Here is a 13,825-nt window from a genome sequence, read left to right as displayed (position 1 = left end):
GGTATGGGTACAACTGATGCGATCTGGGTTAGGGGTCCCTCTCCGGAGGGATCCAGCTAGAGCTGTCTAATCAAAGAGGAACTTGAAACCTTCCCTCAGACCTGACATTAACTATTGGGATCCCAGGGTTGGACCCTGTTAGGGCGCCCAGCATTTGTAAATCCATAACAGCGTGCAGGAACCTCCCCCTGCAATGGGTGTGGGTGTGCCAGGGCCCCGGGGTGCAAGGACCCCTGTGCAACAGGCGTGGATGTGCAGGGACGCCTGTGCAACATGGAGCTGGTAGCTTGCACACAGGTAGCATGCAACAGGGTGCTGGTGTGCAGGAAGCAGTACACAACAGCTTTATGGTGTGCAACAATGCCTGTGCAACAAGGAGCAGGTGTGCAAGGATGCCTGTGCAACGGGGAGCGGGTGTGCAAGGACACCTGTGCAGTGCAGTGCAGTGCTGGCATGCAGGGAAGTGCGGAAAGGGGTGTGTGCCACCCAGCGTGCAAGGGGGTGCATGCAGACCAGTGTGGAATGAGGTGCTGGGACAAAGCTCTGCGTAGAGCAGGATAGCCATGTGCTGGTGCAACCGAAACCCCAGTGGACGCAGAAACTCCCACGTGCACCTGGGACGATTGTGCAACACAAACACTGGTGTGCACAAAAACCCTTGTGCATCAGGAATAATTGTGCAAGTGCAGCTCTACACACCGCTGCTCAGAACAACAAGGTTCCATCGTGCCACTTGCACAGACCCCCATGCCAGGCAGGGGGGCAGATCGAGAGCAGGTTCCCCCAAAAACATGCGCAGAGCGGGATTAGGGATCTGCAGAAACGCCTTTTATTTTGTTGTGGTTTTTTTTTTTTTTTTTAAAAGAGAGAATACATCTCCTGTGTGCTTCCAACCCCCCCTGCCACCTATGGAGATGTTGGGGACGAGGATGTTTTGGGGGTCATCAGCCACCTGGGGGGAGCACTCACCCTGTAGCAGCTGGTCAGGGTGTCCCCACATCCCCTTCCCAGTCCCTCAGGGGGGCGATACCTGTCACAGGAACCCGTCACAGCTCGGGTGTGGCGTCACCGTCGGCCTGTCCCGGTGGCACGGGCAGGCGGAGCTCAGCGTCATGGCGGCTGAGGGCAAAGAGACGGCCGACAGCCAGCAGCGCTAGCAGCGCAACGGCTGCACAGATGCCAAACATGCTCCTGGTACCTGTCTGACGGTCGCTGTCATGGAGAATCAGCAAACCCAGACAGGCCAGTAAGTTCAGGGGGAGGCGAAACCAGTTCATCACCCCCAGGCGATCCTTCTCCGGCACTACTTTCCGTCGGAGGAAACCCATGGCTGGGAAGTAGAGCCCACAGGAGAGTTCGATGAGCAGGAAGGCGAGGAAGGACTCGGCTGGGCTCTCCTGGCCAGGGTTTGTGGAGAAGGTGAGCATGAAGAGGGAGAAGAATACCAGGAGGACGGCGAGGGAGAGGAGGTGGACAGGCTGGAGGTGGTACCTCTTGGAGACAGCCAGGTGGTAGAGCGAGGAGCCCAACATACTGGCGGCCATGAAGCCAGAGAAGACGATACCCAAGGGAGCACCGTGGGGGTCCAGGACAGGGGTCCAGAGGAAGATGAAGATGTAGATGACACTTTCAAACAGAGCCTGGATGGTGCCTAGGAGAAGGATGCGCCGGTCGGAGAGGAGGCACTTCAAACCGTCACCACAGGTTTTGGAGAAAGCCCGCTTCTTTCCGTAGTTTTCATCCCAATTTTTCACGGCAAAGACCCCAGACAGCACCAGTAGGGGAATGGAGACCATGAACGGGGCCACTGGGCCCAACCCCAACCACTCAGCAAAGAAATCAGCTGCTCCCCCAGCCCCCACAGCAATGATGTTGTTCCAAAAAGCCGCCCGTGAGAAGGTGACAGCAATCCACTCAGTTGGAAAATCGTACCGCTCCACATGCTCGTGGACGTACCATGCCTCGAAGGCGGAGAAAAGCAATGCTGTGGACAACCCCCCTAAAACTCTCCCCGCCACCAGCACCAGATAATCCCGGGAGAGTTTGGTCAAACAACAAATTGAGTAGGTGAAAGAAAAAAGGACGCAGGATTTTTTCCGACCCAATCGATCTACTAAAGAGGAGGAAACCAACCCAAAAAGGACGCTGGAGGCGAAGCCGCAGACATAGAGGATAGCGATCTGTCCCTCCAGGAAGCGGTAGTGCTGGTAGAGTTTGTAGAGGTAGGGTCCCTGCAGCCAGTCGGCGGCCAGTGCCAGCAGATAGACACAGTAGTAGCCACGCTGGAAGCGGCGGAAGGCCGGGTTGGCATGGTGGGGGGCGGCAGAGGGGCGGGAGCGGCAGGCAGCCAGCTCCAGCACCAGGCAGGCAGCCAGGAGGAGGGTGCAGGCGAAGTAGGAGGCGAGGAGCATGGCGGAGGGGAGCTCATCAGCATTGCTGGGGTTGGCGGGGGCTGCGGAGGTCCTGTTGGGGGGGGACCAGGAATCAGGTCAGACAGGCCTGTGGTTTGGACGGGGGCTCCTGGGGGATGGTGCCTCCCCCCAGCTCACCCCAAAAGGCTCCTCTGGCTTCGTTGGCCCCCACCGACCACCCCCATCAACCTGCTCCCCTTGGCAGCCCCCTCCCCATCGAGCAGTTCCCCTCACTTGCCTCAGACCCCTCAGATCAACCCTTACAGCCCCTATACATCCCCCCTGCCGTATACCCTCGGCCTTGCCCCATAACCCCCCCAACACAGTACCCCCAGCCCTAAACATCGCCCCTCAGTACTCCCCAGGCCTGACCCATACATCCCCACGGCACAGCCCCCACAACCCGCCGCCCCATATCGTCCCACAGCTCTAGGCCCCACGAGGCCCCCCTCGAAGACCCCACAGCCCCGGGCCCCCCGGGCTCGCATGCCCCCCAAACACCCACACGCACTCAAAGGCCCCTCCCGGTCCCATACGCCCCCTAGACCCCCACATGCACTCCGCAGCCCCGCCCCCATACGATCCCCACCGTCCGCACCTGCCCCTCAGCGGGGCGAGCAGCCGTGCGCGCCGGCGCCTCCACACTTCCGCTTCCGCCCGGCCCCAGCCGCTGCCGCGGTGGCCGCCGCCATCTTGGCCCGCATCATGTGACGCGGGCCTGCGATCGCCCTGCTTCCCCGGAGGGGACGTTTCCGCTTTCTGTCACCCTTGCCCCCAAACAGCGGGTGCGGGCGGGGGCTGTGCGGTGTCTGTGGGGCGTAGGTGCCTATAGGGCCCTGCATGGGGTGTCTATAGGGTGTCTGCGGGGCAGTGGTGACTATAGGGTCCCTCACGGGGGGGGCTGTGGAGTGTCTATGAGGCAGTGGTATCTATAAGGCCCCGCACAGGGTGTCTATGGGCTGTCCATAGGGTATAGGCCCCACACAGGTTGTCTATGGGCTGTCTATAGGGTATCTGTGTAGCAACAGTGCCTATAAGTACCTGTACAGGTTTAGGATGCCTATGGGGCAGTGGTGCCTATAGGACCCCTCACAGGGTGTCTGTAGGGCAGCAGTACCTATAGGTTGCAGGTTGTCTGGGGGTGTCTATAGGATGCTTGTGGGATGGCAGTGCCTACAGGGCCCCTCACAGGGAATCTGTGGGGTGTCTACAGGTCAGTGGTACCTGTAGGGACTGGTATGCGGTGTCTGTGCAGTGTCTATAGAATCATAGAGTCATTTAGGTTGGAAAAGCCCATTCAGATCATTGAGTCCAACCATCAACCTGACACTGCCAAGGGATGGCGTCTCCACCACTGCCCTGGGCAGCCTCTTCCAATGCTTGATAACCCTTTCCATGAAGAATTTTTTCCTTTGTCACTAACACCACCACATTTTCATCTGGACAGCAAATCCCACCCTAAAGACTAATCAGAAAATGCCTCACAGAGCATTCAGGACAAGGGTAAAAATTTGCAGCTAGGTAATATTTTTTAATGATGTAGAGTAGACATGTTTTTGTAATGCAGAGCACTTAACCACTTGGCACTGTTGCATTTAGTGAGACCAAATATTGCCGTGACCATAGGCCTGACACCAGATGCACGAGCAGCCTGTTTGCTGTAGGTCTGAACGTGTTCAAAAGCAGCAGTCAGGCGCATGAATAGTATGGCTTATTTTTATGCAACATGTACAGATTACTGGTGATAAATGCGCCAAGCTGCAGAATAGCTATGTAGCTTTAAAGATACAATTGCAATCACAGGCTTGATTTCCTGGGTAAGCACTTGGTGTGGCTGAGTCGCAAATCTTACCAAAAGGTGTCCCTTTTAGGGGGGACAAACCCGTTGATCCGTCCCTATGATTTGGCATTCAATTCTTATCCCTTAATTAGGTATGAAATTGGGGCAATATTTATAATCCTATTGTGCAAAGTGAGTGGGTGGGACTGTGGTCAAGGCATCGTTCCTCATGGTTGTACTGTTAGCTGTTGCACAAAACATTTCTTGTGAAAAGTGGAAGAATGGGACAGCACGGCCCCCACCCCAGTGTTGTTCCTACCCAGTGTCACAGCAACACAAACCACTGGATCTTCACCCAGTTTCTGTGTCTGTTCTGGACACCAGGTGTTTTTCAGCTTTGCTTCTGTTTTTGCTTCCAACAGGCACATCACTCGAATTCCCACTCTATTCCCACCCTATTGCACATCTCCTAATGCCTGCACACAGTTTCAGTCTCCCAAAACCAACTCCAGCTCTCCCCACACTAAGGACCAGCTGCATTCCACCCTCCCAGCCTCCCCCACATGCAGTGCAGCCCCAGGACTTAGCTATGCTCATGCTGCAAACCAGAGTTCATCCTACACGGCCAGCCACAGATCTGTGTGGAGCTCCCAGCTGTGACATGCCTTCAACTGCCAGACCAGGCTTCAGCACCTGCAAAGGTGGTGTCCAGAAGAATTTGTGAGTGGCCATGACAATGCACAGCCCTACCAGCAGCTCCTGCTCTTGGCATGACTTGGACAGGGCTACCGAAGGGGCAGGTGTGGGGGTGTTTGGGAGCCTTGGGGCAGTCTTTCGGGGTGTTTGGGGACCAGAGGGACCTTTGGGGCAGCATCAGGGAGTGATTTGGGCCCCTGGGATAGGGCTTGGAGGGGTTGGCAGGATGATGGTAGCTTTAGGGCATGACAAGGGGCTCTAAGGCACAGCACAGAGGGGTTTGGGGGCCAGAGGAAATTCTGGGACAGCATTTGGTGACAGGAAGTATTTGGGAGCCCTAGGGCAGGGTTTGGGGGTGTCTGGGTCAGGCTTTCAGGGTCCTTTTGCAGCATCTGAGGGTGTTTCAGGGTTGTTTAAAACTTTGGGGCAGGGTTTTGGGGGTGTTTGGGGGACCTGAGCTGGAGGTGGTTTTGGTCCTGTGGTAGCTTCCTGTCAAGGTTTGGGAGTGTTTGGGGCAGGGTTTAGGGGCCGTAGAACAGGGTTTGGAAAGTGTTTGGAAGTGTGGTGGGTTGACCCCAGCTGGCAGCTAAACTCCCACCCAGTCGCCTGCTCGCTCTCCCACAGTGAGATGGGGGAAAGAATCAGAAGGGCAAAAGCAAGAAAAACTCATCTGTCGAGATAAAGACAGTAAGTGATGGGGAAAAAAAGAAATTAAAAACAGTGATACAAATGGAATCACTCACTGCCAGCAGAACAATGCCCAGCCAGTGTCCAAGCAATGAGTAATTTGGAACAGCCCCCCCCAAAACCCTCCAATTTTATTGCTGAGCGTGCCGTTATATGGCATGGAATATCTCTTTGGTCAATTTGGGACAGCCGTTCCAGCTATGTCCCCTCCTAACCACTTGCCCACCTCCAGCCTATTTGGTTGGTGGAGGTGAGGCGGGGGGGAGGGGACGTAGTGAAAAACAGAGAAGGCCTTAACTTTGTGCAAGCACTGTTCGGCAACACAGGAAACACTGGTGTGTTACCAAGACTGTTTTGGTCACAGATCTTAAACCACAGCAACATGCGAGCTGTTACGAGTTAACTCCATCCCAACCAGACCCAGTACATGGTGTCAGTGAAAGATCTGGGGCAGGGCTTAGGGTTCTAAAGGTTTGTCCTGAGTTGTTATTATATAGAGCAGTTAAAGCAAGCAAAACAAGATGAAGACAAGTTAGGACACAACTAAGCCATCTAGCCGTGAAAAATCTTATTGTAGGCATTACTGGTTGTTCCAGGTAAAAAGACCAAAATAAAACTCATAAAAGCCAAGTGAGATTTCATGCAGACATTGGGGCCCTGCTAGCAATGGCAATGCCGCATTGACACAACTACTGGTCACTGTTCTTCCCCTCTGCTAGTCTATGAATCGTGGGTTAGTGCTCACAAGTCCAGTAAGGACGCTTAAACCTTCCTATGACTCCAGGCTTCTAACCGGGATCAAGCCAGGAACCTTCATGGAAGCATTTGTGTTCTTGCCACTGTGCTGACTTGTAAAGGTCTAAGAATGGCACTCTGTAGTTCTTCATGTACAGTTATTCCCCGATGTTTTAAATACCTAGGATTAATACAATTTATAAAGGCACCGATACTATTACTGTAGGGTGTAAAGCCAAGCTAACATTTCTGCAACTGCAGAAAACCTTTCTAACAGAGTGAACCATATATACCAATGGCTACAGCTAAAGGCTATCAGCTGCTACTAAGAGATGTTTTTCGGGCAGGCTGCACATCTCAAGTCCTTCATCTTGCTTTAGAGTCTCCTTTGTGGCATTATAACTTTGTCAGCCAGCAATTGTCAGTAGAGTCATAGTGAAATCCTTTGCCCTAAAAAATAAGAAGCAAAGCATCCCGAGTTTTACAGGCAGATGTAAAACATGTTTGATCCAAAGCACACATACCCAGCAACTGACTGTTCTCCTTTGCACTGAAGAAGCTACCCATTTATGTGTTTAGCTGGCAGATTCCATTAGGAGAAAAAATGGTCCCTTAATCCACCTTTCAATGTAGCTTAATGCACCTCGATTATTTACAGAACAAAATAGATTGGTTTCAAATCTACAAACTAACAAGTGTCTTGTTGCATTTCTCATGTCTTTGTGTTTGACTACATGCAGACTAGAATCAAAACATTTTAAAAGACATTGGTCGTCGTGGGGGATTTCAGCCACCCTGACATCTGCTGGAGAGACAACACAGCAAGGCATCATCAATCCAGGATGTTCCTGGAATGCATAGATGACAAGTTCCTCCTCCAAATGGTAGAGTAACCAACAAGAAAAGGTGCTATGCTGGACCTCGTTCTCACCAACAGGGAAGGGCTGGTGACCAACGTGAGGCTCAGGGATAACCTGGGCTGCAGTGACCACGAAGCGATAGAATTTAAGATCCTCAGGGCAACTAGGAGGATGTATTCTAAGCTTACGACCCTGGACTTTAGGCATGCAGACTTTGATCGCTTCAGGGATCTGCTGGCCAAAGTGCTGTGGGACAAAACTCTAGAGGGAAGGGGGGCCCAGGACAGCTGGTCTGTATTCAAGGATCACCTTTTCCGTGTCCAGGGAGCAAACTATACCGACAAAGAGGAAGGCAGGAAAGAATGCTAGGAGACCTGCCTGGATACTGCGTTCAGTTTTGGGCCCCTCGCTACAAGAGGGACATTGAGGTGTTGGAGCGTGTCCAGAGAAGGGCTACAAAGCTGGTGAGGGGTCTGGAGGACAAACCTTATGAAGAACAACTGAGGGAGCTGGGCATGTTTAGCTTGGAGAAGAGGAGGCTGAGGGGAGACCTTATCACCCTCTACAACTACCTGAAAGGAGGTTGTAGAGAGATGGGGACTGACCTCTTCTCCCTGGTGACAAGTGATAGGACGAGAGGAAACGGGTTCAAGTTACGTCAGGGGAGGTTTAGATTGGATATTAGGAAACATTTTTTCACTGAAAGGGTTATTAAACATTGGAATAGGCTGCCCAGGGAGGTGGTGGATTCACCATCCCTGGAAGTGTTTAAAAAAAGGGTAGATGGGGCACTTAGGGACATGGTTTAGAAGTGGCTTTTGTCAGGGTAGGTTAAAGGTTGGACTTGATGATCTTAAAGGTCCCTTTCAACCTCAGCAATTCTATGATTCTATGAACAGGGAGCTCCTTGACACACTGTCAGACAAAAATAAACTTTATAAGGAGTGGAAGAAAGGACAGCTGGAATGGGGGGCATGTAAGGAAGCTGTCTGAACAGCAAGAGAGCTGGTGAGAAAAGCTAAAGCTCAGTTAGAATTAAATCTAGCCAAGGAGATCAAGGGAAACAGCAACAATTTCTGTAGGTACATTAGCGCTAAGAAGACTAGGGAGGGTGTGGGCCCCCTCAGAAAGGAAACGGGGGAGCTGGTGACAAGTGATATGGAGAAGGCCGAGGTTCCCAATGACTTCTTTTCCTCAGTCTTCACTGGCAAGGTCTCCAGCCACACTCCCAGAGTCACAGAAGACAATGGCAGGGATTGGACAGAACTGCCCATCGTAAGTGAAGATCAGGTTCATGACCATCTGATGAACCTGAAAGTGAACAAGTCCATGGGACCCGATGGGATACACCCATGGGTACTGAAGGAACTGGCGGATGAGGTTGTTAAACTGCTCTCTATTATATTCCAAAAGTCATGGCAGTCTGGTGAAGTCCCCACTGACTGGAAAATGGGAAACATAATCCCCAATTTCAAAAAGGGAAAGAAGGAGGAACCAGGGAATTATAGGCCAGTCAGTCTCACCTCTGTGCCTGGTAAGATTATGGAGCAGATCCTCCTGGAGGCACTGCGGAGGCAGAAGAATAACGAAGAGGTGATTGGGTACAATCAACACGGCTTCACCAAGGGCAAATTGTGCCTGACAAACCTGGTGGCCTTCTATGAGAAGGTCACAACATCGATAGACAAGGGGAGAGCAACTGACGTCATTTACCTGGACCTGAGCAAAGCCTTTGACACTGTCCCGCATGACATCCTGGTCTCCAAGCTGATAAAATATGGATTTGATGGACTGACAATTCAGTGGATAAAGAACTGGCTTGATGGCCGCACCCAAAGAGTGGCTGTCAATGGGCCCATGTCCAAGTGGAGGCCAGTGACAAAGGGAGTCCCTCAAGGATCGGTACTAGGACCGGTCTTGTTTAACACCTTCATCAGCAACATGGACGGTGCCATAGAGTGCACCCTCAGCAAGTTCACCGACGACATCAAGCTGTGTGGGGTGGCTGACACGCTGGAGGGAAGGGATGCCATCCAGAGGGACCTTGACAGGCTGGAGAGGTAGGCCCATGCCAACCTCATGAATTTCAACAAGACCAAGTGCAAGGTCCTCCATCTGGGTCGGGGCAATCCCAAGCACTGATATAGGCTGGGCAGCAACTGGCTTGAGAGCGGCCCTGAAGAAAAGGACTTGGGGGTGCTGGTAGATGAGAGGCTCAACATGAGCCGTCAGTGCGCACTAGCAGCCCAGAAAGCCAATTGTATCCTGGGCTGCATCAAAAGAAGCGTGGCCAGCAGGTCAAGGGAGGTGATTCTCCCCCTCTACTCCACTCTCGTGAGACCCCACCTGGAATACTGCGTCCAATTCTGGAGCCCCTACTACAAGAGAGATATGGATGTGCTGGAACGTGTCCAGAGAAGGGCCACGAGGATGATCAGAGGGCTGGAGCACCTCTCCTATGAGGACAGACTGAGAGAGGTAGGGTTGTTCAGTCTGGAGAAAAGAAGGCTCTGAGGAGACCTTATAGTGGCCTACCAGTATCTTAAGGGGGTCAACAAGAAAGCTGGGGAGGGACTTTTTAGGATGTTGGGTAATGGTAGGACTAGAGGGAATGGTTTAAAACTAGAAATGGGACGATTCAGACTAGACGTTAGGAAGAAGTTCTTCACCATGAGGGTGGTGAAACACTGGAATAGGTTGCCCAGAGAGGTGGTGGAAGCCCCATCCCTGGAAGTTTTTAAGGCCAGGCTGGATGGGGCTCTGAGCAACCTGATCTAGTGGGAGGTGTCCCTGCCCATGGCAGGGGGCTTGCAACTAGATGATCTGTAAGGTCCCTTCCAACCCTAACAATTCTATGATTCTATGACAGACTGAAGTGGTGTATGAGAGGCATAAAATTACTCGTGAACTGGAGAAAATGCTTTAAAATGAGGGACAAGCAACTCAATCTTCTTCCAGAAAAAGCCTGGGACATACAAACACCATACATAAAAGCCTTCACAGGGAGGAAAGACTTAAAAGGTTTTGGTGGGTTGACCTTGGCTGGCTCCCAGGTGCCCACCAAGCTGCTCTGTCATTCCCCTCCTCAACAGGACAGGGGAAGAAAATACGATGAAAGGCTCGTGTTTCACTCAGCAATTACCATCACGGGCAAAACACTCGACTGAATTTAGTTTACTGCCAATCAAAATCAGAGTAGGATAATGAGAAATAAGAACAAATCTAAAAATGCCTTCCCCCCGCCCCTCCCTTCCTGGGCTCAACTGCACTCCTAACTTCTCTACCTCCTCCCCCCGCGCAGTGCAGGGGGACAGGGAATGGGGGTTGTGGTCAGTTCTTCACACATTGTCCCTGCCACTCCTCCCTCCTCACACTCTTCCCCTGCTCCAGCGTGATGAGGTCATACCCACAGGAGACAATCCTTCACAAACTTTTCCAATGGGGGTCCTTTTCATGGGCTGCAGTTCTTCATGAACTGTTCCAGCATGGGTCTTTTCCACGGGGTGCAGTCCCTCAGGAACGCACTGCTCCAGCATGGGTCCCCTGTGAGGCCACAGGTCCTTCCAGAAGACCTGCTCCTCTCCACAGAGCCACAGCTCCAGTCAGGAGCCTGCTCCAGTGTGGGCTCTCCATGGGGTCACAGCTTCCTTCAGGCACATCCACCTGCACAGCATTTCTTACCCCTTCTTCAATATGTTATCCTGAGGCGATACCACCATTGCTGACAGGCTCAGCTTTGGCCAGTGACGGATCCTTGGAGGCGTCTAGAACTGACTCTGTCTGACATGGGGCCCAGCACGTGGTGTCTTCCCACAGAAGCCAACCCTGCAGCCCCCCCCAAGAACCTTGACACATCAACCCAATACAAGGGTGCTCTAATTTGTCAGGAAACCACCTACAAATCAGTAAAATCTGAAGCTCTAAAATTTAAATTAGAAAATAAAAATTTAACTTTCACACATTTTCCATTATTATTGTATTCAAGTTTAGATGCCTTTCTAGAAAGCTGTACTTCAGCAACAAATAGGCAGGTTAGATGAATAAGTAAACCTAGTGAAATTCCATGGCCTATGCCACAGAGATGCCACATTTATACTGTTAAACACCTAGAGAAACAAAATTTCTCATGTACGAGGATCAGCTTGTTTTCCCTACAAAATGCAAGAAGCACCTCCCAAACCATTAATTTCCTTTCCAAAAGAAGAAACCCCTCCATAAATGAGGACTGCATTTGCAAAAATCCTTTCAAGCAATCTGCCTTCCAAATGTCACAAACATTCTCATATACACGTAACCCTTCCTAACTTTGTGGGACCTGGGACTGCTTGCCAATGTGTTGAGAAGGAAACCCAAACATATGGACCAGAAATGCTTGAGTAGATACCGGCACCTAATTCCCAAGGAGCACCATGTCTTCAGTCATACCTTTTCCTTCAGCACAGCCTATAGTTAGCTGAGGCTGTTTACCTAGTAATAATCATATTCTCATAAGCCAAACTGCCTTTGTGTTTCTGCTTAACTGACGCCAGTAGGTAACAAGGAATGTCACAGTCAGACCTCACAGCCAAGCTGGGAACTGAAATGTCTCTGAGAGTCTTGCTGCAGAGCTGCTCTTGTGACGTCGCATGTTTCATCACCATGGACACACACAGCTTACAACACCACCGTCCTTCAGAGATCACAGTTTGGCTATCAGCAAATGCCATCCAGTAAACCAGGACTAGCAAGCCAGAAGCAGCTATTTGCAAAATCTGTGAAGACCACAGGAGCAGGAAAGGTCAGTGCTTTTTTAAAAAAACACATTTTGTAGAATAGCAACTTTAGCAAGGCCTGTTTTTCCGTGCTGACTTAGTCATTTCTCTAACATTCATACAGCTCTAAAATTGCCTTTCTCCCAAAACTACACAATTAGTATTAACTCAGTTCTACTACTTGTCCGTTGTGACACCCTTCTAGCTCTTCAAGTCTGTTTCCCAAAACACAACTGCACTGATTTCTATACAGATTCTCATGTCTCCCTGTACCCAACTCTTAACTTCTGATGCGGCTGCCACATTGCCAGCTTGGAATCTGTTCTGCTATGACAGCTGATTTTAGTATATTCATTCTATTTTGTTCACCTATCTACTTGAATTTTGCATATTTTCTTTAAAAAGGGTCGTAAGTTGTATTAGGATTTAGTTACAAATGGGTTTAGTTACAATTAGTTACAATTAGGCTTTAGTTACAAATGTTCACTAAAACCACTAGACTTATCAGACTTCTCTCCAGTTCTAAATCCTTGATTGTGCTGTTCCTCCTTTAAATAAGTAGTTTAGAAATTCAGCACACAAAGTACTATTTACTCTTTTTCTTTTTTCCTTTTTAAAAATTTTTTTTACTATTCTATTACTATTTTACTATTTATTTACTCCTTTATTTTTCGATTATGTCTGCAAGAATCATTAATACTGATGCATTTTCCTTCCTTTAGTATCATTGTCCTTCCTTTAGTATCAATTGTGGACTTAACTGTGCCTCTTACATTGCAGGTATCTCAGCAGTTTTAAAACATAATTTTGCATGTTAAAAAACCTAAATCCCTTCCTGAAATTAATGCTTAAAAAAATTAGCAAATTCTTAATGTAGGAGTGTAGGCACAGTGCTCACACTGTCTGAATATATATTCAAATAATTATAGTACCACTTACTGTTATTTCAACAGTTCCCTGACTCATTCAAAGCACAAAAATTATGTCTAATTACTAGACATCCATTTCCTATGATGTATTATATTTTAATAACTCAATATATACAGAAGATGGATTTTTAAAAGCGCTATATAGGGCATCGACCATTATTCCATCATCTTCACTTGGTATCTCACAAATGTTACAAAACATGTCTTTGAACTTATTTCTAAAATTCAGGAAGTGTTTAGCTATACTTACCAGTGTGAACCTGTGCCACATAGACAACAAGACCAACAAAACCAATATTCTGAAGTCAAAGGAAAATGCGTGGATTTCGGACGTGTACAGCTTCTGTCTTGTTGCTGGGCTTCATCATTCATTATTCAGTAATGTTTGACCCTTCTGGAAAACAATCCTGTGCTCTAAAGGTGCATCTTACTGTGGCCAATTTTACTAACAACTTGGTCTTGCCATTATTTGCGCTACACATGTTTCTTCATCTGAGGCTCTCATCTGGGATGTTGTTTTCCTGCCATGGAAACCTGGGCATACATCTAAAAATAAGCACAGAGGTCCTATCCTCATGGACATGGTATCCATTCCAGAGCTGGCTCTTCCTGCCACCTGCAGCCCCAACCTGTCTGATCAGTCAAAGTTATCTCAATGAGTCTTTTGCACTCCATTACATGTTATCCTCATAATTTCCTGCAGAACAGATAGCTCTGGCACACTACAAATTAGCTGCTGTGATGCATGTACATGAGACAAGGATGTGGGGCACCATTATCATCCTTTCACAGAATCCCAAAATCACAGATGGTTGAGCTTGGAAAGGATGTCTGGAGGCTATCTGGTCCAAACATCCTCTCTAGGTGTCCTGCCTGAGCAGAGGGGTTGAACCAGATGACCTCCAGAGGTCATGAAGCAGGATGCATGCTAGAAAGGTGTTTCCTGTCAAGGATAAAAGAACATGGCATGGTGCTT

At 49.7% G+C, this 13,825-nt stretch overlaps 1 protein-coding gene across 3 annotated transcripts; it reads right to left on the bottom strand.

The window, feature by feature from the left end:
- Positions 1-808: 808 nt before the first annotated feature.
- Positions 809-3,107, bottom strand: MFSD5 (major facilitator superfamily domain containing 5). 3 transcript variants are annotated; one of them, XM_074578180.1, is made up of 2 exons: positions 3,010-3,107; positions 809-2,463 (listed from the first exon to the last, which is right to left on the bottom strand). In XM_074578180.1, the coding sequence occupies exon 2, from the start codon at positions 2,409-2,411 to the stop codon at positions 1,047-1,049; it is 1,365 nt and encodes a 454-aa protein (XP_074434281.1). In that variant the 5' UTR covers positions 2,412-2,463; positions 3,010-3,107; the 3' UTR covers positions 809-1,046. The 3 variants fall into 3 exon arrangements, with proteins under 3 accessions (XP_074434281.1, XP_074434282.1, XP_074434280.1); XM_074578181.1 differs by having other exon boundaries at positions 3,001-3,054; XM_074578179.1 differs by lacking the exon at positions 3,010-3,107 and adding an exon at positions 2,923-2,975 and having other exon boundaries at positions 815-2,463.
- Between the last annotated feature and the right edge of the window lie 10,718 nt (positions 3,108-13,825).

This window comes from Larus michahellis, chromosome 2, assembly GCF_964199755.1.
Source record: "Larus michahellis chromosome 2, bLarMic1.1, whole genome shotgun sequence".
Lineage (NCBI taxonomy): Eukaryota > Metazoa > Chordata > Aves > Charadriiformes > Laridae > Larus > Larus michahellis.
The sequence above is the reverse complement of the archived record's forward strand: the minus strand, read 5'-3'. Positions and strand labels throughout refer to the sequence as shown.